Source organism: Rhopalosiphum padi, chromosome 3 (assembly GCF_020882245.1).
Source record: "Rhopalosiphum padi isolate XX-2018 chromosome 3, ASM2088224v1, whole genome shotgun sequence".
In the NCBI taxonomy this organism is placed as follows: Eukaryota; Metazoa; Arthropoda; class Insecta; order Hemiptera; family Aphididae; genus Rhopalosiphum; species Rhopalosiphum padi.
In genome coordinates this window covers 2,577,595-2,605,468 of record NC_083599.1, presented here as the reverse complement: position 1 = coordinate 2,605,468, position 27,874 = coordinate 2,577,595, and the positions used below count along the sequence as shown (strand labels likewise).

The 27,874-nt window shown below is 25.8% G+C and overlaps 1 protein-coding gene and 1 long non-coding RNA gene across 3 annotated transcripts; one reads left to right on the top strand and one right to left on the bottom strand.

The window, feature by feature from the left end:
• The first annotated feature begins 1,163 nt into the window (after positions 1-1,163).
• LOC132926616 (uncharacterized) lies at positions 1,164-24,310 on the top strand. Of its 2 annotated transcripts, none has more exons than XR_009661486.1 (4): positions 1,164-1,327; positions 17,544-17,674; positions 23,734-23,897; positions 23,965-24,310. It is a non-coding gene; the product is annotated as an uncharacterized LOC132926616 (long non-coding RNA). The 2 variants fall into 2 exon arrangements; XR_009661485.1 differs by having other exon boundaries at positions 17,544-17,754.
• On the bottom strand, positions 6,540-16,479 carry LOC132923800 (uncharacterized). Its single transcript, XM_060987772.1, has 17 exons — positions 16,379-16,479; positions 15,220-15,319; positions 14,159-14,205; positions 14,001-14,057; positions 13,865-13,934; positions 13,748-13,802; positions 13,481-13,582; positions 11,591-11,761; positions 10,724-10,894; positions 10,500-10,660; positions 9,280-9,314; positions 8,803-9,003; positions 8,630-8,727; positions 7,277-7,374; positions 7,064-7,134; positions 6,781-7,006; positions 6,540-6,716 (listed from the first exon to the last, which is right to left on the bottom strand). Exons 1-17 carry the CDS (start codon positions 16,477-16,479, stop codon positions 6,540-6,542), a joined length of 1,941 nt encoding a protein of 646 aa, XP_060843755.1.
• Positions 24,311-27,874: the final 3,564 nt, after the last annotated feature.

Genomic DNA, 27,874 nt, shown 5'->3' with positions numbered 1-27,874 from the left:
GATTATTTTAAGTAAATATACAATACATTATACAAACGAAAAATATTAGAAATGTTGACATTGACGAACTTGTCATTTTTTCAAAATCTCATAACCAGCTATTAGCTATTTTAACTATTACTCTTTTTTTGATGTTTTCCCAGATATCCCAGACAGTAGAAGCGGAATATTGATATTTTAAAAATATTTCACCAAAGTTAAATTTAGAATATTTTATAATTTATTTTGTTATTACATTTTAAGAATGTTTTATTTGTTATATTTAATATATAACATTGTTGTACATTTTTAACTAAATTATAAATATAATATTTTATCTTTAACTTAATGAGAATATTCTGGAAATATATAAATCGGAATTAAAAATAATATTGATATTTATAAGCTTCGTTAATATTTCAGATAAATTAGTTTTAGAACATAATATTTTTAACTTAATGACACTATTTTCGAAATGTTAAAAGCAAAGTTTTAAATAATGTTTTAGTTAGAATAATAATCCATTTTATCCATTCATGGTTTATATATTATGTCATAATATAAAAACATATTGATATAATAATAATTTGTCCATGACACAGACATACAGTTTTAAGATTGTAGACTACTTATATAATTATTTATTATGTATATTATACATTTCTTAAAAATTTTAAATTAAAACGTGTATATAATATATAAATAAATGCATAAAGTTTGTGAGCCGTATAGATTTATGACGAATTGAATAGATATAATATTATATATTATATGTTATTATGTTCTATCACAATTCACAATATTATAACGAACATCAGAAAATAAAAATAACTTTATATATTATAGTTCATAATATAATAGATATTAGGTATACACTATTATCATTTATCATATAATATCTTGTATGTGTATAATATTTTATTATAATAATAGTCTTACAATCGACCAGCGCGGCCGCGCACATAAAAACTGAAAATCACACATAAATTCCAATCTACCGCAGTATCGCACCATGGAATTATGGAATATGAACAAACGAAACGCATTACTCGTTTTCTTATCGAAACCGGACGGTCATAAACATTATTGAATTTATAAATATCACTATTACGGAAATTTTCGGTCGTATAATAATTGCGATAACTGCGAGACGCGTATAGTGTATTCGCGCGTTCGCCGTTTATTTTACCGCAACGAGTGCACGTCATCATAATAATATGACACATGGTGTTTACGAACTCACGATGTTGTGCTTTAATAATATAAAAATTAATCACGTAAATATTTTTCTCGATATTTTAATTTTCCATTATACCAAGTTTTTCGTTGGCAGTTTGGCAGTAAATTGGTAAGGCTAATTTATTATGTAAATAAAATTTAAAATGTTGTAATTAACCTGTTATTAATACATAGTGTATGGGTAGATATTTCATATGACCAACTAGTTTATAAACAGTGCTGTACCTAGTCCTAAAAAAAGCAGAGGGTATACTATGAGTTATAATATTAAACATTTATATTATCATTATTCATTAGGTATCGTGTCTTAAACTCTTAAAGTAGGTAGCAAAAACACATAATCGTCTAACCGAATACTTTGGCGGAGGGTAAATAACACAACACACATACATTTGTACAAATTAAAATTAAAACTAAACAATTTTTTTATTTAACTATTTTACTAAAATATTTTATTGAAAAATATTCCATAAATGTTGTCGGGGTCCCGATTTTGTTAAATCATTTCTTCTCAATCTTGATTGGTTGTCATCAGCTGATCGATGGTCTTCTAGCCACGGCCTCACGTACATTTCTGGGTTGAACACTTCAATAGGTGGTCCGATACTTTTAATAAACATTAAACTTGATACGTTTGAAACTAAAAGTGATGCCAAATGTGTAATAATATTATTCATAAGGCTGAAACCTCTTTCGCACTCAGCTGTCGAACAAGCATGGTAATGATGCGATTGTATTTAAAATGGGTTTAAAATTATCTGGTATAATAATAATAATCTAATGGTTTTATTCTTTATATTATTTGGTGATTTCACTACGTATATCGCCGTATACCCTCCACTACAGCACTGTTTATAAAAAACAATATAGATTATAGATACCTACCGTTCAGGGCCGGATCGGCCCATCGGGATACCGGGAAACTTCCCGATGAACCGGTATACTTGAGGGCTTCTATGGCCGCAAACGGTTTTAATTTTGCCATAAATTGTCATGAATTTTTTTTCACATTTATTAATAATTATTATTTACTAATTTATCACATTATAATTATTTTAATTTCTGACACCAACTAAGATTTACTATATCTACTGTCTAATACTAGTTATAATACTATATAAGTTCGTGATTTCTGACTTCTTAATATGCCTGCATATAATACCAACGCTTAAGCCGCTAATCGAGCTATAATAAAGGAACTACCGATAAGTTAACCATATTTTAAGTAGGAATAACAAATTAACAAAAATTAATAATAATAACATTAATAAAAACATAAGTTTTTTTATATCATGTTAATGCATTGACACATTGTATATTAAAATTGCTTATGTTATTTTATCTCAACATTTTATTTATTAAAACATAAATATTTATGTTAAAATTATAGGAAAAATTAAGTGAGAAGGAATTGGATTTAGCAATCTTTAAAAAAACCGGATGCCCTTTAGGATAGCTTTTTTGAGTTAAAAAAAATGCATTATAAAATAAAAAACTCATATTAAATTGTTTTGCTATATTATTTATGTGCAAATTTTATTTTAATAAATCTAAAAGTCAGTAAACAAAATTATAATTTTTTAAAGTGTATTTGGAGGGGGGGAGGAGTTGAACCATCTATTTCCTTAAAAAAACACTAGTACCTAATATTAGGTATTATAATATAGAGGGCCAGTCTAAATAATTTTCTCTGGCCGAAAAATTCTGCCAATCCGTCCCTAGTACCACCTACAATTAATCTGTTTGATATAGTAAATAAGTATTATATATTTACTTGAAATTAATTAATAAAAGTTAATGGAATAATTAATTATATAATTTATACTAATTTTAATATACAAGTGACTAATAGATTTAATTACAATTTAAAATGTATAATACTGTAAAAATGGTACTGTATAGTATATTATATTATACTATACTTATTCGAATGATTATAGTTGTGCTTATTATAGTATAGATAAATAGTTATTAGAAATGGATATTTTTGGATAAATTGATTAATTAGTTTAATTATTTAGTAAGTATCTAAAGTAACTCTTACACTAAAAATAAATTAAAAAAATTATATCAGTGTTATATATACATAATTAAATTATTGATAATTTAAACAATTCTATAAAATGTCAAGTAATCGTTCTAAGAGAAGGAAGGTTAGAAAAGAACTAAATCATATTAAAAGTTTATATTCAACTATTTCAACTAATGAACCACTTGAAAGTATTGTAATTGTAAATTGTGAAAAAGAAATTACTAAATCAAATGATGGCCATTCACCAATAACGACAGCTGAAACCCTAATCCACAAGTTGATCCAGTAGTTGATTCTTTTTGGACAAAACGGAAGTGCATGTTAATGTTGAAGATAACTTAAACAATTATTTTGAAAAACACCTTGCTATGTGGGCAGTAGGGTGCAATTTATGTTCCACAATCAACTGTAAATAGTTAACTTCATTTAATGAAAAAGTAAGATAGTATAAATATAAAAACTTTTCAAGAGACTGTCTTACACTTTTAGCTACTCCACAATCAATTGATATAAAACTTAGATGTGTCGCTCCAAGAGTGTATTATTATTTTGGATTATCTAATGGTATACTAAGATTTACGTAATCTAAATTAAGTGAGATACAAATTTTTATAGCGTGGATGGTTTGCCTTTAAACAAAAATACTAGTAGTCATTTTTGGCCTATATTGGCTTGTATTGTTGGTACCAGTAAAATTGTTTTTCCAGTGGGTGTGTATCATGGTTTTTCTAAACCCAAAGATAGTGATGTATTTTTATCAGACTTTATTGTTGAAGCCAAAGATTTATTAACTAATGGAATTTCAATAAATAGTATACATTTAAAAGTAACTATTAAAGGTTTAGTTTGTGATACTCCTGCAAAGTCTTTTTTACTGAAAACTAAACGACGATCAGACTTTTCAACATGTAGTCGATGTACAATTGAAGGGAATTTTCAAAATAGGGTGTATTTTTCATATTCTAAAAACAAGTGCCCTAAAAGAACTCATGAATCATATGCACAAATGGTTTATGAAAACTATCATGTTATACTTGTTGAATTACCAGGCTAAATACCTTGGTTAAATCATTTAGTCTTGATTATATGCATCTGGTTTTGATTGGTGTTACTCACCAACTTGTAGTATTATGGCTGCACAAGGGATCACTACATACACGTTTACCTAATCGATCTTTATATAACCTCTTCATTACTAGCTTTAAAAAAATATATTCCTTCAGATTTTTCAAGGAAAGCCAGAACATAGGCAGGTAGAAAGCTACCGAGTTACGATTATTTTTTACTGTATATTGAATCTGTTGTACTTAAAAATAATATTAATACTGATTGTTATACACATTTTATGACTCTACATGTTGCTATGATCATACTTTTAAGTCCAAACCTCAAACGTTATTTAGAGTATGCTGAACAATTGTTAAACTACTTTGTACAGCAATTTGATAATATTTATGGCTGTCAACATGTATCTCATAACATTCATAGACTTTTGCACTTATGTAATGATTACCAAGAGTTTGGACCTCTTGATGACTGTAGTGTAATAATAAATTATTACAAAAAAAAAATACAAAGGGGAGGGGGAGGATATGACACCCTGATACCCTCCCCCCCGTGAGCACGCCACAGTTGCTTATGAAAATTACACGAAAGAATTAAAATCCAAAGTACAGAAAAATGAAAAACCACTTTAACCGCTAATAAACAGATATTTTGAGATATAGGTATATTCAACATCCACATTATACATTCAGTGATACAGATAAAAGTGTGATATTAACAAAACCTCATAGAAATGGACCATTAATTAGTATCAATAACAGTAGAATTCAATATAAAAAATTAAGTATAAATTAAATTAAAATTAATACAAATACTTCTCAAGATAGTTATATATTAATCGAAAGTGGTGAAGTTGTCAAGTGTTTAAATATTTTTAAAAATTTAGATAGTAGTACATCAGTACTACATCAGTAGTAGTTTAGTAGTTGTAAATCAGTTATTGGGAATTTTTTTTAAAAAAAAAAAAAAACCTATTTTATAGTAATCCTTTTGATTCATCATTTTTTGATATATTTATAGTAGACGATCTTAGTAAAGAACTATGTGAATAGAATATAAATAATGTGAAGAAAAAAGTTATGGTAGTTACATATAACTCTAAATCAATTGCGTTTACACTAATAATTCTTAAATTTAATTATTTTAATAATTTTGACTACAATCTAATTAAATATTTAAATAATTTTTTATTAGGCAAATGTAAATATTGTTTTTAACTTAAAAACAATTTTACTGCTTCAAAATGGTTTATTTGTTTTAAAAAATTCATTTAGGTATTTAAAAAAACAATTAAGAATATTTTATAATTTAGTTAATTCTGTGTTGTGTTGTTTAAACATCTATACAATTATATATACAATTTACTATAGAGTAAATGAAAGATTATCATTATGTTTAAAATGTGTTTTGTGGTTAACTATATCTAGGTTATGATTTTTATTTAATGTTTTATAGTATCAAGGAACGAAAATATTTTCATAACAATGTGGATTATTGTTCATTTTAATAAAGATAACACTATAGAAATAGTTCCTGATTCTTGGATTGGGAAGAAATTGAACTTGAAAACTCAAATTTTTTTATTCCCCTAGAAATTAATATAAATTCCAGTTAGATATCTTGAAGCGAATTTTTATCTCCTTTCAATTTCGAGTTATTGAGACATGACTGTATTTTATATGTTATTTCATTTACATTTCAATTCTATGTTTTACATAGCACATCCAAATATTTATCATTTCTTAGAAGTTTTGAAAAATGTGAAAATGCTCAGATATAATGAAAAAAATGCAGAAATAATTTTATTTTGTAAAATTAATATCTTATGCTAGCCACAACATTTGAGTTGAGATTGTTTATAAACATATTTTTCAAACTTAAAATAATATAATAACACATTAAAAAAGTGTTTTTAAACGCATAAGTATACAAATGATATTATTTATAAAAATCAATTAGATTGTTATATTCATTTCATTTGTTCTTATTTTTTGTTATTGTAATATAAGTATTTTTTTTCTAAATAATATAATATTTAAAATTTTAAATAAAACTAATCCGCTTAACATTTTATCGTTTATAACATTACAATCATTGAATTTATTTATTTACAATTTATGTTTGGTTAAATATGACATGCAGCAGTAAATTTTCTTATCTTACATTTATGTGATCTAGTTAAAAATTTTCTATCTTTGTTAAAAAGAATAAGTTTGTCTTAGATCTAAAAATCATCGAATTTGATAGCTGGCAATTCGTAATTATTAGGCAAATATACATTCATTCTAGATATGATAGTATTCAGGACTTCTTTCCGTTTTTGGCAATTCTTAACCACGTCATCCTTAAAGAACCAATTTTCCAAGTGAAAAATTGGGAAAGTGTAGTCGATGATCGGTTTCTAAAAAATAAATTAAGCCAATTATGTATAATGAAGAATGATACAATAATATTGTTAAACTTACATCAAAAAACATTTTTAAAAAGTGAATCATATAGAGACTACAATCTATATTATCAGGTTGCTGAGGTACTTTAACCAAAGATCCTTTCATGACTTTAGAACTAAAGTCTTTTTTTTTGCCTTTGTGTTTAGCAATGTATTCTTCATGTAACCATTCACGTAGCGTGGCTGTGACTCTAGCACGATGAAAACCAGCAGATGAAGAATCAAGTATTAAAATGCAAGGCCTAAACAATAAATTAACTTTAATAACTTTAACTTAGATTAATGATCGATAAATTTACCGTTTAACTAGTGCACGTCTTTTTTTTTTCAAAGTTATCACATCTGAGTCATAATAAACCCCTTGTTTATCCTAAAAAAAATTCATACTCCAAATTAAAATGAATATGTGTATAAAAAATATCCAAATAAATCAAATAATAACATAAATTATTAATTTTAAGTCTTAAAATATTATTTTCGTTGATCTGAACGATAAATAAAAAAAGTCTTACTTTTGTATTTAAAATGAACATCCTAAAATCTTCAATATTAAGATCAGCTTCAGAACGTTCTTCATTTTTTAATTCAACTATTTTCTGTGGATGCTCATCTACAATTAATTTGATATAAACAATTATAAACCTTCAACTACTCAGACCAAAATATTGTTATGTTAGCATAATATGATTATCATAAATAATATATAGATATTTTAAGCAAAGTGAATACTATAATAATAATATTGTTTGTATGAATTCAATGTCACATTATTATCTTTAGGAGGATTGATTTGATTTCCTCATTATAAAATCATTTATTATAATAATTATGCAGAGTAATATTTTTAAAAATTTGTCATATCATTTAGTCTAAATATGTCTAAAAAAATTTAAATTTACAAAAAATATTTATTTTAAGTAGAGTTTAATATAGAACAATATAATACATCTAAATTGTTAGGTTATTATGTCAATTGTACGTGCGTTGTGTTTATCGCCTCGTCGTATAGAACCAATTTTTATTTTTGTATTTATACAAAATGCCGCCGTATGTGTATATTTTATGTAAGCAAACGGTTTCACCATCTTAAACAATCACTTTTTGCAAATGTGTATCAAGTTTTTATCTATCATGCACAGATTTTGGTAATATTTAAAACTTTAATAAATTAGGTATGCATACATGATATGTGCTTTTCAACACAAAATTTTACTATCCGTAAGGAAATAATATTTTAAGTGATAACATTGATAATCCAATATAACGCGGTTGATTTGACTTATATTATGCACTCGTCTATAAAGTCAATTTTAATTAAATTTAAAAAAACTAGACACGTTTAGCTAATTCATTTAAACGCCATATCAGCATGTGTTGTCTCTGTCTTACTAACGTACATCATAACAAATTTTCATTCAGCAGAATACATTTTGTGACGTTAGCTTTAATATTAGAGTAAATTTACCCTATTATAAAATTTAAACGTAAGAATATTATCTATACAATGACATATGCTTTTAATGATATTATTATTTTAAAGTGAGTTACAGCTATGTAAAATATAACAACTTTAAAATGTTCATAATTCACTTTATTCAAAAGCACCAAGCAGTATGTTAATAGGCGATAAGTGTAAAATATCCTAGATCCGGCACTCTGTATTTGTAAATTTTTGTACTAAATTTAAAATTAATCTCCATTACTTGTATTGTCTAAAGTTTAGACTCCAAACCATTTCCAAAAAATCTTTACTGCCATTACTTATAGTGTAAATATATAATTTAAGACAATTTTTGTCATTCATATTACCTATGTTTATATTAATTTATCCTTCACAATAATATATTAAAATCTTAAATATTTACCAACAAGATTATCAGATACGTTGAGTGGTGAATCATCGCGAAAGTTAACTACATCTGATAGGTAAGGAAAACATATCACTGCCAAAAACCATTGAAATCTAAAATAAAAAAAAAATTAGTAACAATTTAAGTTTTATTTTATATAAATAATTAAAAGTTATATTAATAATTACTTTTCATTAATGGGTACAAAAATAAAATCTTTCTTGAATATATCTACATTTTTAGTTGTTTGTATCACTCTTTCATATCTTCTCTTTGATGTATTATCGTTATCATTAGAAAATTTCATTGTTAAAGAATTATAAAAGCTTGTGCTGAAGACCAATGACCGGCGTTTATTCGCTTTACTTAATTTATAACTATACCAAAAACTATAATGCAAATAATATTTTTTTAACAATACCTTATAGCAATAAGATTATGGACTTACGTCCATAACTATTAGTTATACCATTTTAATTAAAATCACTTACTTAATATAGTAATCAATAAGCTTTTCACTCAAATATTGTTGCGAATTCAATGTTTTATATTCACATATGTTGATAGTAAATTTACGTCGATTTATTTTTTCATTAAGTATTCTAGAAAATAATATTATACATTTAAAAATAAAATTTGTCACCATTAACAGATTTCAAACTTACGTAATATGTGATTCTTCTTTTTCAAATTTCTTGACCTGAAATAGTAATTTAAAATTTTTCAGTTTATATTTTCATAACGCTCCTCTAGAGCTCTAAAGCATCTTAATCAAAAAGAATATGTTTACAGTTTTATTATCATTAAACATAATTTAATAGGTATTATTACATTTATAAATTAACTAAAATTATTTTTTTATTGAATTTAACTAAAAATAAAATACATATTATTTGAATTATTATTAATTTATTCTTTTTATTTTATATCAATAAAAGTATGTATTTTTGTTTTTTGCTATAAATTGTGAGAATACGTTTTAACAAGGGATTTTTCTGTTAACCCTGCACTTATTAATTCCTATTTTTATTATCCCACAATTATTAAAATTTATGGTTATCCACTGAACAGAGAACGGCTTATATGATTAGATAGAGAAAAATCAAGTGTCTAACCTAGGTGGTTTTTACGTAGATGAATGAGTATAGGAATTGTTTAGGGACTGTCAAAAACATATTTCGTATAATATTTTACATTTCATAAGGCTATAAATAGCGCATAATATTTTTAAGTCTATATTATTATTTTAAATAGAAGACTAGTGCAATTACTTTCAAGTATAGTCATTAGTCTTATGATCTGGTAACTATTCAATGTAGTATAGTACAATTTTTTATTTTGTGTGTTTTTACATAATGTATAGTCTAATCTCTAATGCATATTTTTGCATCTTCTATTATTTATTTTATTTAAGCCTGTAATAACTAACAAATAAACATATATAACTTGGTTTTTCTACCAAGCTAAATGTTTTTAAATTTTTAAACAATATATACAATTTGTACCCTAAGCTACAATAAGAATTTGTGACAAAAAAGTTAAATCCAGTAAATAGCTGGATGAGAAAAATTAACATAATAAAATTAGGTACCCGATTATGGCATATATCAAATTATAAGTTTAAAAGCATAAAATTTGTTGACCAATATAATATATAGTACCTATATACTTATATTGTTTGACATATTGGGAAACTCAGTTTTCAGGTCTTGGACTGGTAATCAAGCATTTATTATAATTATAAAATAATTAGTCATTTAAAAAGGAATTTAATTAAATTTAACAATATATTAAATATAGATACATGTAAATTAGGTATGTAGAATATAAAACCTAACCTAACCTTTTAGTAAATTATAGTGTATGATTAACATTAAAAACATACCTCCTTTTCATCCATGTTATATAATTGAAGTACTTTTATAACACGGTCTATGGCAATAACCGTTATCTTTTCTTCGGGTAACTTAGAAAGTATTGACTCGAACTTTATTTTTTCGTTTTTTTTTATAGAAAAAAACGATGTCATTACATTCCTATTGGCACCTAAACCAAAAATTATCAAAATAATAAATATAATAGATGAGAAAAAATAAAAACGTCTTATACTTTTAAAATGCTGATCATAAAATTCGTCATTTTCCTTGATTTTGAAAGCACTTAATATACTTTCAAGAGCTATATTATCATAAATTATGAACATTGCACAACTTTCACCGGTGTAGAACATAAATTGTATAATATTTTCTATTTTTAAATCAATATTTACTTTCTCCGGTGCTAATAAAAAAAATGTAAATAAAACATATTATTTAGAAATAAATTTTATAATAGCCTACTGGGCGCAATTTGGGAGAAGAGATGCTTTTATAATAGTATCAGAAAATTTTTATTGGGTAAATTATACATTCGGATTTTTTTATTTCTAAGATTTTGTTTTTTTTTTTTTTAATAAAAATAAATACTTGGTTGTATTAAGAAATTTTGTATTATTAACAATCAACAAAGACTTTATAGTACGCGATAAGTCAATAACGATTATTTTATTATAAATAATTATAATATTTCGTCAATAATATGGGGACAAAGCTCATAGGTCACTTTAATCAACATAAATTTATCTTTCCCATACAACTTTTCTTGGAATACTTAAAGATTTAGAATCAAGTAGTTAAAATTACCTTTAATCAAATGAAAGTAGGATGAGTAGAGATACTTACTATATAATTAAGTAAACAATCAAAAAATTAACAGTTATTTACAAAATTTTTAAAATATAATTTCTCTAGGAAGTAGTAAAAAAAATGTATTAAAGTGGAATGTAATAAGATATGGTAAAATATTATTAAAGCGAATTATTATATCTCAAACAAACAATGAAATGAGGTATTTCTCAAGTATTTGTTCTGGGGTACGATAACACATTGTGCCCTCAAACAAAAACAGTTATTAACAATTAGTTTAGTTTGAACTTACTACACAATTTTACAGTCACAAGTACTCCATCCTCAGTAATTAACATATCGCTGACAGGTTCAGTTTTGAAATTATTTGCAATGTATACAGTCTGACAATCCTTTATTTTAAAACTTTTATTAATAGACGAGTATAAATGCAATAACTGATCTTCTGCAACTTGAGGATTCACTAAAAAAAAAATGATTGACGTGAAAAATGATATGATCTATAAGCATATAAAGAGTGAACCACTGAACCATTTATTGTAAGGCACTCTCATATCTCAAAAATTAACTATGCTTTAAATCATAAATTTGTATTCTTTTTTTTCATAGATAAATGTGTGTAGTTTTAAGTTAAAAAAAAGAAATTTGATTTGATTAAATATTAAACCATGTACCTTATGATTTATACATATAATACAACTGGGACATAGGTACATATAATTTTTTTTTTGAAATGTCAGAGAGAAGAAAGGGACATTTCAAACTTTTTTCTTGTCTCATTAAAGAAAAATCATCTGACAGTTTTTATGAACGTAAATGTATGAGAAATTATTAAGGTCAAACAGAAACATTTATATTTCTTAATGTTGATGATATTACAGAGGTAAAAAAGAAATTTGTTAAATTTAAAATTTTTTGAGTTTTTTTTCCTCATACAACAGAACAACTTTTTTTTAAAGTTTATATTTGTCCCAAGTTGGAATTGGTATTAGTAACATGATTTTTAAATATTCTTAGTATAGATTATATTATTTATAACATTTTTTGTAAATTCCTTAAAGAAGCTAGATATATATTTAATAACTCAAATAAATGAGAAGAATTATTTATTTAGCATTAGTACAATTAGTATATTATTTTTGTGTATCTATTTGTGAAGAGACTTTTAGTAATCATTCATCCAGTCTTGTTAAAATAAAGGGCTCTGTGCAACGAGACATGTCCAATGATTATTTACGGAGTTATTGAGTAAATGGACTTGTCTGGTGTTTGCGCACAACTGTTGGCTATATTGCAAATAGTAAATAGTTAGTATTGATAGTAATCATATATAAGTCCATATGTTTCATACTTCCAAGCTATTTTAGAAGATCAAAAATTGATTTAAAATGCTATTTAACTTTACTCATATATTTATATGTCATTAAAGATACTTATGTCGTATTTACAAACAAAAATATAAATTTTTAAAGTTTTGATGAAATAAAACATGTCTCCTGAACAATTTCAAAAATTGGACTTATCTTGTTGTTTCATGGAGCCCTTCATACAGTCTAAACATTTTATTAAAAAAAAATATTTATTTTATCAATACAAATAAGTACTATTTTAATAGATAATGAAGTTAAGGTGAAGAACTTTAGGTTTATCTATAATTTATTTGTTTACATTTGTTTGTAAAAACATAAGAATTTAATTCCAGTATATAAAAAAATATATTAATAAAGGTTTACCAATTTAAAAAAAAGAGTAATTAGTCAAAGTAATGTTTTACAGTTTATACATAAGTTTAAACTTATGTTGTATATTAAATACTACTTTAAGTTCTTTAAAAAGTTATGTTCAACACCTATATTTATCTACTATATTTTAGTTTCTTAAGATAAAGATATAGGTAGGCAACTAAAAATTGTTATTGAATGTACATTTTATTTTTCTTAATATAACTATGTACTTACATTAAATTAATAATTATTTTGATTTCTCTTATATATATATAGCGACTTGATAAAAATTAAAGGTTTTTCTAAAATTTTGTAAAGTAATTTAATTATTGTATAATACGAGTATGTGTTGTTTATTATTATTAATAAATGGTTAATGGATCACTCTTTATAAATAAACCATAGAATCATTATATAATCTGCGTTTATTGTATTGCTTAAAGGTTTTTTTGTCTCACTTTTTGCAGTAACAGGTGGTTTTTCATCTTCTTCCCCAGATGATAAAATAGTTATATCTGATTTTTCTATCGGAATAGAATTGAAGGAACTCGAGGAAGTACCTAATAAAATAAAAAAATATGTATTATTAGTTTTAAATCTTTAAGTCCAAATTAACTTACCAAGTGTATTAATCTTTTTTAATGTAATAGTTGACGATTTACATAAGCGACAATTTTTATAAGTTTTGCGACCAAATAATACACATTTATTTCTGCAATTAATACATTTGTTTGCAACTTTAACTTCCTCAGAATCTGAAAGTGATTGACTCAACTTTTTCTATAGCACAATTAATTATTTATCATTAAACATTTAATAAAATTATTAAAAAATATACTTACCATTAAATTAACTTTTTGTTCAGAATTAGTTGATACTGCCATATTTTCTGATACCATAGGGAGTTGATTACTGTTGAAATAATTTAACTTTAAATTAACAAAACTCATATTTTTAATTATAAATATTGTAACTTACGTATTATCGTGACTAGCTGGGTCTGTTTCAGGAGTAATTGAAACAGCATTATTTGTTCTAGAATTAAATAATAATTGATTAAAACTAAATAGTGATATTTTAATGAGTAAAATATATATATATATATATATTACATATTATGGTCAGAGAATTTCAACATTTTTGAATTACGTTTCAGATTTTGGAATTCTTCTTTAGATACATGCTACAAGGAAAAATACAAAATAATTAATGTACAGCTTAAATATAAAAAAAACTCTTGAAAAAGATAAAATAAATATTAATATTCAGTAATTATTGACACAAAGAAGTTTGGATAAAAATGTGATACTGTCTGTATAATACATGTTTATTATATTAAAATTATAATTGATAAAGTTTCGTTATGATCAAATTAAAGTGAATAAATTAAGAAAATTATCGAATTATTAATTTAAATATAGTTAAACCTCCCATAACGCAAACCTCATAATATAATCTAGACGCTTATTTTTTTCAAAAAAAAAAAAAAAACAATCATGAATAACTGGAGTTTTAACACAAAACCAGTATTTGACAAAAAGAATAACTCAAAAACAAACAACCGTAGATACTTGAAAGAAATTTTACAGTGTTAAAATTTCCAACATGAAATAATTTTTTGAACATTTTCTTTTTGAATTTTTATTGCCATTTAAGATTTTCAATTTTTATTTTCTTTAAATGCTGATAACATTATATTGACTCAGGATGCTTGAAAATTGAATATAAGTTTCCTTTAAAGTTGTTCATTTACTAAAAAATCATATGAAATAATATAACAATGAATTTGAATTGAACACATCCATTACTATGGTCTGCTTAATACTTGCCCACCTTTTTTATTTCTTCAAAAGGAAACTGGGTGTTGTATTGATATTACATTATATTTTAAATGTTAACAATATTCGTTAATATTTTATTTAACTAATTTGTCAATTGTTAAAAACATTATAGTTAAATTTAACATAGTGTACTTTTTCTTTTAAAACATTTATTTTTTATGTATTTCAAAAATATTGGTAACCAAGAGTGTTCAGAAGTTATTATTTTTAAAAAAAAATCAAGAATGATAATTGCTTCAACGATAATATGTTTTCAAAAAAAAACTAGATACCTAAAAACATATTACATAATTTAAATTCCTACTAACAATTTATTCTTTAGCATAAATAAATAATGTATGTACATTAACACTAACCTTTTCCAAAGCCGAGCTCAAGATCTTTCGAACTTCATTCGCCAACTCAGGTGTTTTAATTTCAATAAGAATCTTTCCAATTCGAAGTGATATTAAATTCCTGTACAATAAAATTAAAGATAATGTATTATTAATTAAATTATAGACATACATTTTACTGTAATAAATTCAGTATACTAGGAAACACTCAATATCTGTTCAAGTTTCAAATGAATCCAATCTAATTATATCAAGAGAAAAATGACATACAAATGTATAGTATATAGTAGTTATTAAGTTTATTTATGCGTGGAGTAAATATTCAGTTCCAAACCTACCAAATTATAAATATTTATACTATGTGTAAAGTTTGAATTTATTTATTATCTGAGTTGGTCTAGGCTTAAATTTATTTAGAAATATATCATTAATTAATATCTTAAAGATAGACTTGATAAAATAATTGTATTATTTCTATGATGCATTTTAGGTAAGGCTATAAAAACCTTAAATTGTATATGTCATTGGACTGATTATATATATATATGTATATCAATTAATAAAAAAATAAAATTTTAGTATAATTAGAAAAAAAATATTTGTATTAAATTTAAAATATATTACAAAAAATAACAAGCTTAAAAAAGTTCAATGACCCAGTTTTTTATTACAGAGCAAATGATAAAAAGCTATGAGTGTTTCTATGTTTATAAAAAAAATTGTCATGCACTTCAGTGATTTAAATAGTTAAAAAATTTAATACTACTTAGGGATTACAGAGGAATATATATTTTTATGTCTTGTTTCATACATAATATAATGAATATTGCATTGTTGCTTTAAAATCTAAGATACTAAGTGTATCCTACAGAGGACATAGTACTCGTATGTGTCTTCTTTGTCTACTCAAAATATAATGAACTTAAAACAAGATTTATGTACATTTTAAAATTGTAAATTGTAAACTTATAAGTTATTAATTAACGGGTTTTGAAATTAAATAATAAAAAAAATATTGCGAGGGGCCCTAAATAATATTCTTTTCTTTTAATTTGGTAATTTGTACATAAATTCACAAAACACAATTAATACATTAAAATAATTATTATTTTATGTGCAACCCAGCATAATAATGTGAATTATTTTTAATACGTGCAATATATAAATTTAAAGAAATTACTGTTCTGAAGCTTCATTAGTTTCATAGCGTTTGAATGTAAATAAACCGTCCTTCGTGAAATTAAACTTCACGGGTTTATCAGCTGAATTTGAAGAATCCATCTCACAATTCAATTTTGAATTTGATGGTTGTAGATCTTTTCTTGTAGACTGTAAAAAAAGGAAATATATTTTGGTTATTCAAAATCTGAATTAAAGGAAATGTGAAACTCCCCAAAATCTAGGTTAAAAATAAAAGTTAATAAAACAAAAAAATTAACATTTTTATTAAAAATAAAGATAAAATCAAACTTAATATAATTATAATAAATAATAATTTACAGACTTATAAAAATTATATTTTTGTATATAGTGTTCAAGTGTAAAAAGTATTATCAAATACTGACAATGAAGTACACTATATTCAAAATTAAATACATTTTCTTTTATTCCTCTTTAGACAGGCAGTGGCGTTTACGTCACTTGCCCTGACCACACACCAATGCTAAATATAAGTCAATTTTTGTCTTAGTGCTGAAATCTTAATACTCTGTATAAATGTTGTCTATATTAATTGTATCTAGCGGTGGTTAAAAAAAAGATGATTGCGCATAAATTCAAATATATGTAAATAATCTGATATTTTTGTATTTTTATAACTATATCTTCCTAAACGTACTACTGCATTTATATTTGAAAAGTTCAATCAGGAAACGGATTCATGAGTATTTTCATATTTTTTTAGTATGAATATAGTTAAAAAGTAAGATAAAATAAGGATGTGCCTGTTCAAGAATAAAAAAAAAACAGTTGAAACTTTGTAAAATTGGAGAAGTTTGTTCAAGCTTGTCAAGCTGAATTTGACAATGCTAATTTACAGCTCATACTTAGTGCTACCTATATCTCTATTTTCCATATTCTTTCATTTAACATCCAGCTTTTGTTAAGTATTGTCTAATAATATCAAACTAAGTTCTAGTCTCGAGTAAGATTTTAATGCATAATGTGTAGTCCCAAATGATTAAACAAATGAAACATAATTTTGAAAATATTAATTATTTTTGTGTAACTACAGTCTGTTGGAGTATATTCCAAAGGTATGTTTAATTATAAATTGAATTACATTATTGTGGTATGATATTAAAATTTAATGATTTTAATTGTATTTTTTTTATTTATTTGTTTAGTCATAGATCGTATAATAGTTTTACTGTGTATTGGATTGAGTATTGGAGTCTACCACACTGGACCACAATTCTAAAGCACTAGCGTGCAGGCGCATGATTCAAATGACAACATTACTGAATGCATTGATAAGGTGCTTAATGAATTTAATATACAAAAGTATACAATAATTATTGTGAAAGACAACACTTCGAATTTTGTAAAAGCTTTCAAGTATGTTAATTGTTATTTCTCTAGACTTTTTACATTTTAAACAAAGTACCTACACAATATATAATATATAATATTAAATATATCATAACAATTAAAAATATGCTATTTAAATCAGTTGGAATTAATTAACATATTTTTTTAATTAAAATAATAGTGTTGTTTTATATTAGACATATATTTATGTATATAGGACTGGCTTAAGGCGTAGTCGATGTAGGAAGCATAGGCATAAGCCTACGGCAGTATTAAGAATACTTTCTAAAGACGCAGCATGTTTTGACATCATTTTTAAAATATTATTTTTAACATTATACTACACTGGTACATATCATGGAAAAATGTACATTATATGCAAAAATTTCGACCCATATTATTAGTAATATAAGTATTTACCATGCTAAAGCTAAAGGTGTAACTTTAAATTAAAAACCTCAAGGTTTTATGTTCATTAGTCATTTGGTATGATTTCTTATATAAAATCAGTGTATCTAGTAAATTGTTACAAATAATATTATTGGATATTTCAAAACAATTGATCAATTAAAGGAAACTAAAGGTTTTTTCAAGAGTAGGAAGAATCCATGTGTCATTAGAATTCTTGTTTGTTAATAATTTATATTATTTTACACTGCTTGTTGATGCATTAAAGAAAGGTTTAAATAAAAGATAATTTAAATTATAAATATGAAATATTTGATTCTATCCAAGACTAAAAAAATGTATTTTTAGTGTATCATTATTATTATTTTATAAATTGCTATTATATTATAATTTTATATCAATTTTTTTAAATTCCAAAGATCCACCGAATTTCAATTATATTAATTGGCAGATCAAGTTTAAACATCACTAGGCAGATCCAGATAAGAGAAATGATATTAAAGAAGCACCATATGTATATATATACATATATATATATATATATATATATACATATATACCATATGTATATATTAGTGAAAAATCACAAATAAGCAATGTAACATAAAGTTCAACTAGGAAAAATGTTGATACCTCTTCCAATAGCAATATTGAGGATGATTATTTTAGCTTTAATGAAACTATAATATCAATTGATTAAAATGATATTAAAATTATTATAAATGATTATTTTGCAAATAATAATATAACAATTTAATGATTTGTCATAAATTTTGAAAAAACTTTATATAAAGTTTAATACTGTAGTTTCATTAATCTGTGAATGTAAAACGCTTTTTCAGGGCAGTTGTTTAATAAGAGGAGAGCATCAAACATTTTAAAATGATTCTCCTCTTAAAATTCAATGAAGTTAATAAGTAGGGAATAACTGTTTTAATTATTATTATATATTTCTAAGTATATTTATTATTTTTTTGAATTAATTGTTTTTCAATTATTGACATATTGTTATGTAAATGTAAGATGTTTATTTGATTTATTTTAACCAAAAAAAGAGAAAAAATTGTTTAATGCAATGTTTTAGTATAATGATTAATGATAAATGCTATTTAGATTTGAACTTAGAGTTTAATTAGATCTACATTACTATATTATGTTTATGTTAAAATACTATTCATCTTATTTATTATCTTTTTGTATAAATTAAATTTCAATTACTAATACAATTTTCAATTAATTTTTATATGATGGATTTAATTATATAAATATATATATATGTATTAATATTTAAAATATGTATTTAAATTATACAGATCATGTTTGAGAATTAATATTTAATTCTTTGAATGAATTTGGTACATTCATATAGTATAGGTAATAATATATTATTCATATTATAAAATATATATGTAATAATGCACAAAAATCGGTAATTGTTGACATAATTTGCATTAAAAAGACAATTAATAAGAATATCCGAGCAAGTTCCTTTTTTTAGATTCTGAACGGAGTGATGAATGTATTGATTTTACAATGATGTGTTTTTATTTTTATTTTTGTATCTGACATCACGTTTTAGAGTAGTAATAATGCTTAGATTTTTGACTTCAGCCCCTCTTTGAATAGGAAAATTCATCTAGTTGGTACTTTGGGTGGTCAAAAGTAAAAAATTTCCAGTAGTTTTCAAAAGCGTCGGGAAAAACCCTGAATAACGGAAAAACGGGAATTTTTACGCATAACCACTTTTCGACAAAATCGATTTTTTGATTTTGCTGTAACTCAAAAACGAATCATTGTAAATACTTGAAATTTTCACCAAATGTTTATATTATGGTTATCTATTTACGATTAAATTTTCAAAATATTTTGAATTTTTTTAAGTTACTTATAGACAATTGAAATTTTCGACTTTTCTAAGTTTTTTTTCTTAAAATGCCAATAAAAAAAATTTGGCTAACCAAAAAATCTTTAAAATTGAATACAAGGTTTATTATAAGTTGGACCTATCGTAGTAAAAAAAAATCAAAAATTGTTAGTCACAATTTTTGTTTATAACTATTTAAAGTTCAAATGTTTACGAAATATATCAAAGTTGAGAAAATTTGCAAGGAATTTTGAAGTTGAAAATTCATAACATTTTTGTGATTTATACTTAAGGTTCAAAAATCCAATACAAGGTTATCCATAAGTTTTCCTACAAGTAACTGTAAAAAAAAATTCCAGCGTCAATATAGAAAACATTTTATGAGCGTATGAAATTTAATTTTTTACGAAATCGCGTAAAATAACGATATATTACAATTTAAATATAGGAAATAATTTAATATATCCAACTAATTATCATTGATTGACAAATCATCTCCGTTCAGAATCGTTTTTCGTATACAATAATAACCGTCATTGCATTAAAATTTAACACATCCATTATGGTGATCAGTGACCTACTCTCTATCTCTATTATACAGCAGAGCGATACCCACTTACCACTTTTTTTAGATTAACGTGTTAACTTCAAGATAATTTTATTCAAAAGTATCTAAATTAAATTAATTTTTTTCTGTAGAATAATGTAAGAATAATTCAAAAATTTAATATTTATTTTAGAAAAAACTCGGTTTTTGATAGCTAATTGGTACTAAGATGTATCATTTTAAATTTTCCTGCTAATTGTCTTGAGCGTAAGGAAAAACTTTCTAATTAACAAGATTATGTGTCTGGAAAATTTAATTTTTGCAAATAAGAAAATTTTATCTTTAAACTAAGTTAAGTTACTTTTTTTTTAAAGTTAATGAAAAAAATATGAGTAACTTTTAACTTAATTTAACTTGATTCGTTTTAAAATATTTTAACTTAACGAGTTAAAAAAAATCGTTCAACTTGCCCAGCCTTGATCATAATATTATAATATGTACGATATGTTAAATAATCTAAGTCTAACATATCTTTGTATAGGAACTTTATACTATTCGAAGTTTGAGTTTACACAAATTTCGATTTCACTTACTACACGCACATCATCCGCGATCCAACTTAGTCAGATTGTCTACCTGGGAAGTTTAGTTTCGTTTAAAATGTTTAAATGAATTTTCCCCGATGATATTTGACAACTTAATTTAAGTTTTAACATGTAATTCAACTAACTTTTTGTTCTACAAAACAGCAACAGACTTTCGACGTTATCGATTTGCATCGGTTGAGAGCTAATAGCTAGATCCCTAATTACCATTTTTCATATTTATATTTATTTATTCATTCAAAAAAATCCGGGCATGCGACGGGACACGGTATTACACCGATTGATGCCTGATAGCTAGACACTCAATTACAATTTTTTTTATTAATTATTATTTTTGAATTCAAAAAAGAACCAGCCATGCGATGACACAAACTTTTACAGCGAATGATAACTGATTAGTTATAGAAAAACTGTTAACTCACAAATACGATAATCGACTCAATCACATTTTTAGTGACCAATTTCTAGACACCCGATCACCATTCCCTATCGATTTTCCGGTAAAACGATTTTCACTCAACCACCTCGAAGGCTCAAGGCGCCAAAGCCGGCTTCTATACACCGGAATCGAATTTCGACAGCCCCATTTGAGGCATAAAGCAATCTCGTGTCATACACTCATACCCTAGAACAATATACTGTTCACAATACCTTCTTCACCTGTTAACCTGCAAGTAAATTAAAACAATTTTATTGTTCAATATTCTATACCATGTATCGACTATGACTATAGGTAAGTACGTAGTATCCTCATCCGCTATCCGCCTATCACCCAGCCCAGAACCAATTATTAAAATAACAGCGAAAACAATAAAGATAAAAAATCATAGTTTTTTTAAGTGTTATCAATAGAACGATCTGCCATTCTAACTTGGAAAATAATAAGGAAATGGGTGTATACCTATATAGCTTAATAACTTAAAGCTTAACATAAACAGTAAACATTCTAGAAACAACATTGAACAGTAAAATAATATTTTGCATAAATAATAATATCTTTTCTCTTTTGGTATTATTGATTTTTCACATTCATGCGCGTTCCGAGTTTATACAAAGACACGGATTCTCGTAATTTACTTAGTACACATTCGACAACATATAAGTTCTTATTTTTTATCGATATTGTGATAAAAGTACTGGTGTGCTCTACTTTCACTACCCTCTACAAATGATAAGTCATCTCGTTGGTTAAAAATTACTTTAGATCTACATTACTATATGTTAATGTTAAAACATTATTCATCTGATTTATTATTTTTTTTGTTTAAATTATAATTCAATTTCTAATTTAATTTTTATATAATAGATTTAATTATATAAATATAAACATCTAAACTGATTTTAAAACTTTATCATTATTCTAAATATTTATTACCTCGGATTTATTTAATAAAATAGTTTGTGATTATTTATTAAAAATACAGTAACACTTAAATATAAGAACACACACACATACACGCACAAATAATATCTGTATGCAAAACTTAATTAAATAATATAAATAAATTATTTTGAGGTAATAATTATTACATATTATTTATTAGATAGATAATTATTGTTCTTTTTTTTATAAATTAAAAAGTTCAATGAATTATATACTATATGGAAATACCTACTGTATAAAGTATAAACACTTTAATAGTATAGTCTATAATTTAGTTTTGGAATGGTAAAAAATAAAATATGCTAGCGTTATTTATTAACTTAATAAAAAGTTTCAAAAAATGTTTAACCTTCTGAGTTATCCAAAAATGTTATTAACTTGTCCAGCCTTGATTATCCTACATTATGTGAAACTATTTTTTATAAACTATTATAATCTTTTTCGTATAAGTATATAATATATGATACATATTATGATTTTAGACGTAAAAAAGTAATAAGTAGGTATAGTATAAGTTATAACTTATAAGTAGATATTATTAATTATCAGTTTAAGGGAAACATTTTATAATTTTATCAGCTAGCTATCAAAACTCATAATAGATAAATAGATAAAGCTATTGAGTATTGGTTGTATTCTTAAATCATATACTAAAAATGGAGTCACGGTGTATTATATCAGTACAAAAAAAAATGTTGCACATTTCAGCGACGAGTCACAGAATGAGGTGAACGTTCTGCGCATGCGGAACGCAACTTCTCGCATATTTATCCACAGAATGAGGTGAACGTTCTGCGCATGCGGAACGCAACTTCTCGCATATTTATCCACAGAATGAGGTGAACGTTCTGCGCACGCGGAACGCAACTGCTCGCATATTTATCCGCAGAAACATGAAATTGTCCATTGTACCTATGGATAATTATGCGAGGAGTTGCATCGCGCATACGCAGAACGATCACCTCATTCGGAGACTCGTCGCTAATATCGGCAACAAAATAATACGCTGGGGCTCTATCCATAGTATACGATCTAAGGTTGTATTAAATATTTTGATAATTATTTATAAATGAGTATTGTTTTTATTTTACAATATATTATTATATAGGTACCTACCGTTAATGATTAACTTAAATAATAATAATATACCTATAAAGTATAAGTATTTAATAATAATTAAAATTACCATTTCCTATAGAATCAAAGACTTGAGCGTGGCCAAAAGAGAAATGATGTTAATATTGAAAGCGAGTGTGGAGAATATCGTAGATAATATGCTAATAGTGCTGACGCAAAAACCTTCCCTGGAGACAATAGCAGTCCTAGAAAAATCAAGCAAATTCGTATGAATAATTTGAAAAAGTATATACTCTACAAATTTTACCAAAACATGCTTCTCAATAATAATGAAAATTACCAATTTCAATAGAATCAGACTTGAGCGTGGCCGAAAGAGGAACGACGTCTATTGAACACGAGTGTGAAAAACAGAACCGACGTACCTTCACGGAATATACCACTGGAGTGACTGCTACGATATCGGAGCGATTGACTCATACCTCTCCTGTATTTTTCCTGCATGGTGGCTCATCCTGGTGGAAGAATTAAAATATTTTAATACAACGCTCGATACCGTGATCGACTACGCATCAACCTGTTCCTTAAACTTTTTATGAACTGTAATACTAGATAATTTTTCTATTTTATTCAATTCTAATTTTTATCAATTTTACTAATTTTGTTGTATTATTATATAAATGCAAATTCATTGTTCACTTTGCAGCATCACCTAACTTGTATACGCCAGTACATCACTTGTGGTTGGGTTGGCAATATATGTTACAATCGGATGACGATTGAATCAACAGCATCATTGTTGCTGCTCCTTAGGAGCGGGTAGAGGAAATTATCGAACGGCTATTCCCTCATATTATATATTTATATTAAAGTATACAGGGTGATTCTTTTATCATTAAACACTAATTATTTCAGTGTTGTCTTTTTCCAATTATTTGTTTTACTCTTTTATTTATAATAGTGAAACCACTATTGACTTTTGATTTTCAAATGGCAACCTATATTTAAAAAGTCATAAAATAGAAGGGGTATTTTTTTATGAATTTTAACGTTAAAATCATTATTTTTCATTCAACCGTTAGTGAGTTATGGCTGCTCAAAGTTGAGGGTTTGAGTTTTTTAAGTGTTCATCCTACAGGTTATTACGGCTGTGAAGCGTTGGTAGCTACAGGTACAAAGTTCATCATTGTGTCGATAGTCTATAACGAGTTTATTACATATTTTCATATGTACCTCTTATTATTTATTACACATATGACTACTAGTCTTCGGAAACAAGAAGTATTATAAAAACTAAAAACCTCCCAACTTTAAAAAGCTACATCACGCTAAAACATTAACGAAAAGTAATAATTTAAATGTTAAAATTTATTAAAATAATATCCCTATTAATTTTATACATTTTAATTATAGATTGCCATTTGAGAATAAAAAGCTTTTAGTGGTTTCACTATTAGAAAAGGGAGAACAAATAAAAATTTCATATAGTTTGAGAAAAGCATGAAATAAAATACTTTGATAAAAAAAACTGTCGAAAAATTAATGTTTAATGATAAAAGAATCACCCTATATAATAAAATGCTGGAGAACGCGTCGCCATAGTACCTTTTCCCCGTCATTTGGGACCGGCAACGAAAAGACGTATACTGCGCGCGCGCGCGTGTATACATGTATATATTTATGGGTGTATGGGTGTTGTATTTGTTAGTGAAGGCGGATAAGACGCTTGCGACACCGAATCGAACTCATTTATCCATGGTGTGATAGTCGGAAATATTATGAAAAAATAATATATATAATTATTTAATCAATTACCACTTGCCAGATATTTAATTAATTAATAATTATTATTGTAATAGACACACGCGACATACGCTTTACTTAAACAAAGCAGTTACCTATTGACTTCTTAATGTAAGTTAAATATATATATATATATATATAGAGATAGGTATAAAATGTATTTAAACATAACATAATATACTATATACAATAGTATGATATCGTAGCGAAATTTCACAGTATTTTAAATATGGTACTCTGTGAAATTCTATGCTTCTATAAAACAGTGGCATAGTTTTAAATAATATTTAATGCCACTTTTTTATATGTATAGTATAATATATTGTTATATGCATGTGAGCGCTAAAGGTAACAATACACGTTTTAAAATAATAGAAAAAATGAAAATATTATTCCTATAATGCCTCCGTAGATCGTCACTTCCTATTAACTAGGGAATTTCGTTAAAAACATATAACCAACCTATGATACGCAATAACATTTACAGCGGTAGAGAATAAATGGATACGAGTGTTGTGTTTTATTCTGTATATTTTTGATAGAATACAATGTCACGGATCCCCTTTTTCATAGACAGCGAGACACATAACTCGATAATGTGTATAATGAATACTATTGGTTTACAAAAAAAAATAATTCTACCAGACTACGTGATTGTGGTTCATTTTACAATTTTGTTCGTTATAGAGGGTCTCGAGGGCGATTTCGACAAAGATATAAAATATAAATAACAAGAAAACACCCACGGGCAATGGCAATAATAAGAATAAATAAAAAGAGAAATGTATTCTCGACTGTCAAAATGGTCTCGTACTACCTACACGACCCGAACCCCTTTCCGATTTCCAACAGCATCACACGAAATCGGCGCACACCACCCCATGTCTGTCAGGTGTTGTTTAGTGGCGGCGCACATATTGATTTATAAAAACGAGGGATTGAGTCTACGCGTGTGCGTGTGGCATGTAGACGGTACAAACTTGTTTTGAACACAATAATCTGAACAGCTGCAGCTGTATGCCTACATAAACGACGTTAGATGGGTGGTAGTGGAACGTTAATACGTGTATACGTGTTGTTATTATGCTAATGACCGAGCCGCACCGGCAATGGTTTCTAGACCACCTCTCCCAATACGTACCGGCCCGACCCTCGAACCGACGGATCGGGATGATTTTGGCAACGCCGCACGAGGTGTATTTATTTGACGACTACTTTCAGATGAAAACCATGTTCCCCGACCTCTCTTCGTCACCGCCCACTTACTGCAAACAACAAGGGTGGTTTGCCCTTTTGTACAATATTATACAGTACTACATACATCGATATTCGTATATCACTGTTCCTATAATAGTATTTAGTGCATAACATAATAATTAATAGGTACCTATATCAAAAATAAATTAAATTATTATGAATTATCTATCGTGACATATCCTGCTCTGTAGTATATTTATAATAAGTTAGCTTATTCGGATAGAAATTAACATTTTAAAATCAAAACCCTGGAGTCTTATAATATTGTACACAATACACGATATGGTTGAAAAAACAGTTTAAAAGAAGGACGTACATATTGTCCTAATTGTGATAATAGCATTACTGTTCAGCATAAAATCATGATTGACCGATAAATGCTCCTATTAATTTAAAACATTTTCAAAATTCTTAAAACTCTTGCAGAATTACTATTGGCATCACTCTCGACCATACGCATATTTACAATCTAATTTAAACAAACTATAATATATATTATAATATAAGTTAATATTAACTAAGTGTCTAAGTAGTTACAACCATTCTTAAATCGTATACAAAATGTAACAGTCAATGACGGCCACTATAACTGAAACGGTTTCTTTCTTTTATAATAAAATACAAAATAATATATATAAGTATCTAATAAAACGGAGCCACGATGGTCTTCAATGTTTTTTATATAAGAATGTAAAGTTTCATGTACATAATAATAATATTTTGTTTGTATTGGTATATGAATAGGGAGGTCAAAACGAACGATTTCAAAGTCGATCCTATTTTGTTAGAGCTTATTATTATATATGCAAAAATACATAATAGAAATTTTATTTTTTTCTCTTTTCTCTTTTTTGTTATTTTATTATTTTTTAAAAAAGTTAGAACTCTTGGACCCCCACACGAGTGCTCTCAGTGGGGCCCAGTACTCATATGTATATGAATTTAAATTAAATAAATAAATATGCAATAATACATAGCAGTTGCATACTTATTTCGGATTACCTGCTGTTTGTGTACTTACATTTTCTTATATTAAAGTTATAAAATATGAATACTGAGCTACACTTTCTGATGGTTATTGTATAGAATAGCAACTTTGTTTAGAAGCAGTCAGTGACTTTTCCCCTAAATATAATCAATTGGCCAATAATATGCACACACTTCAACGCCAACAGTATAATGTTAATTTATTTTGAAATTAT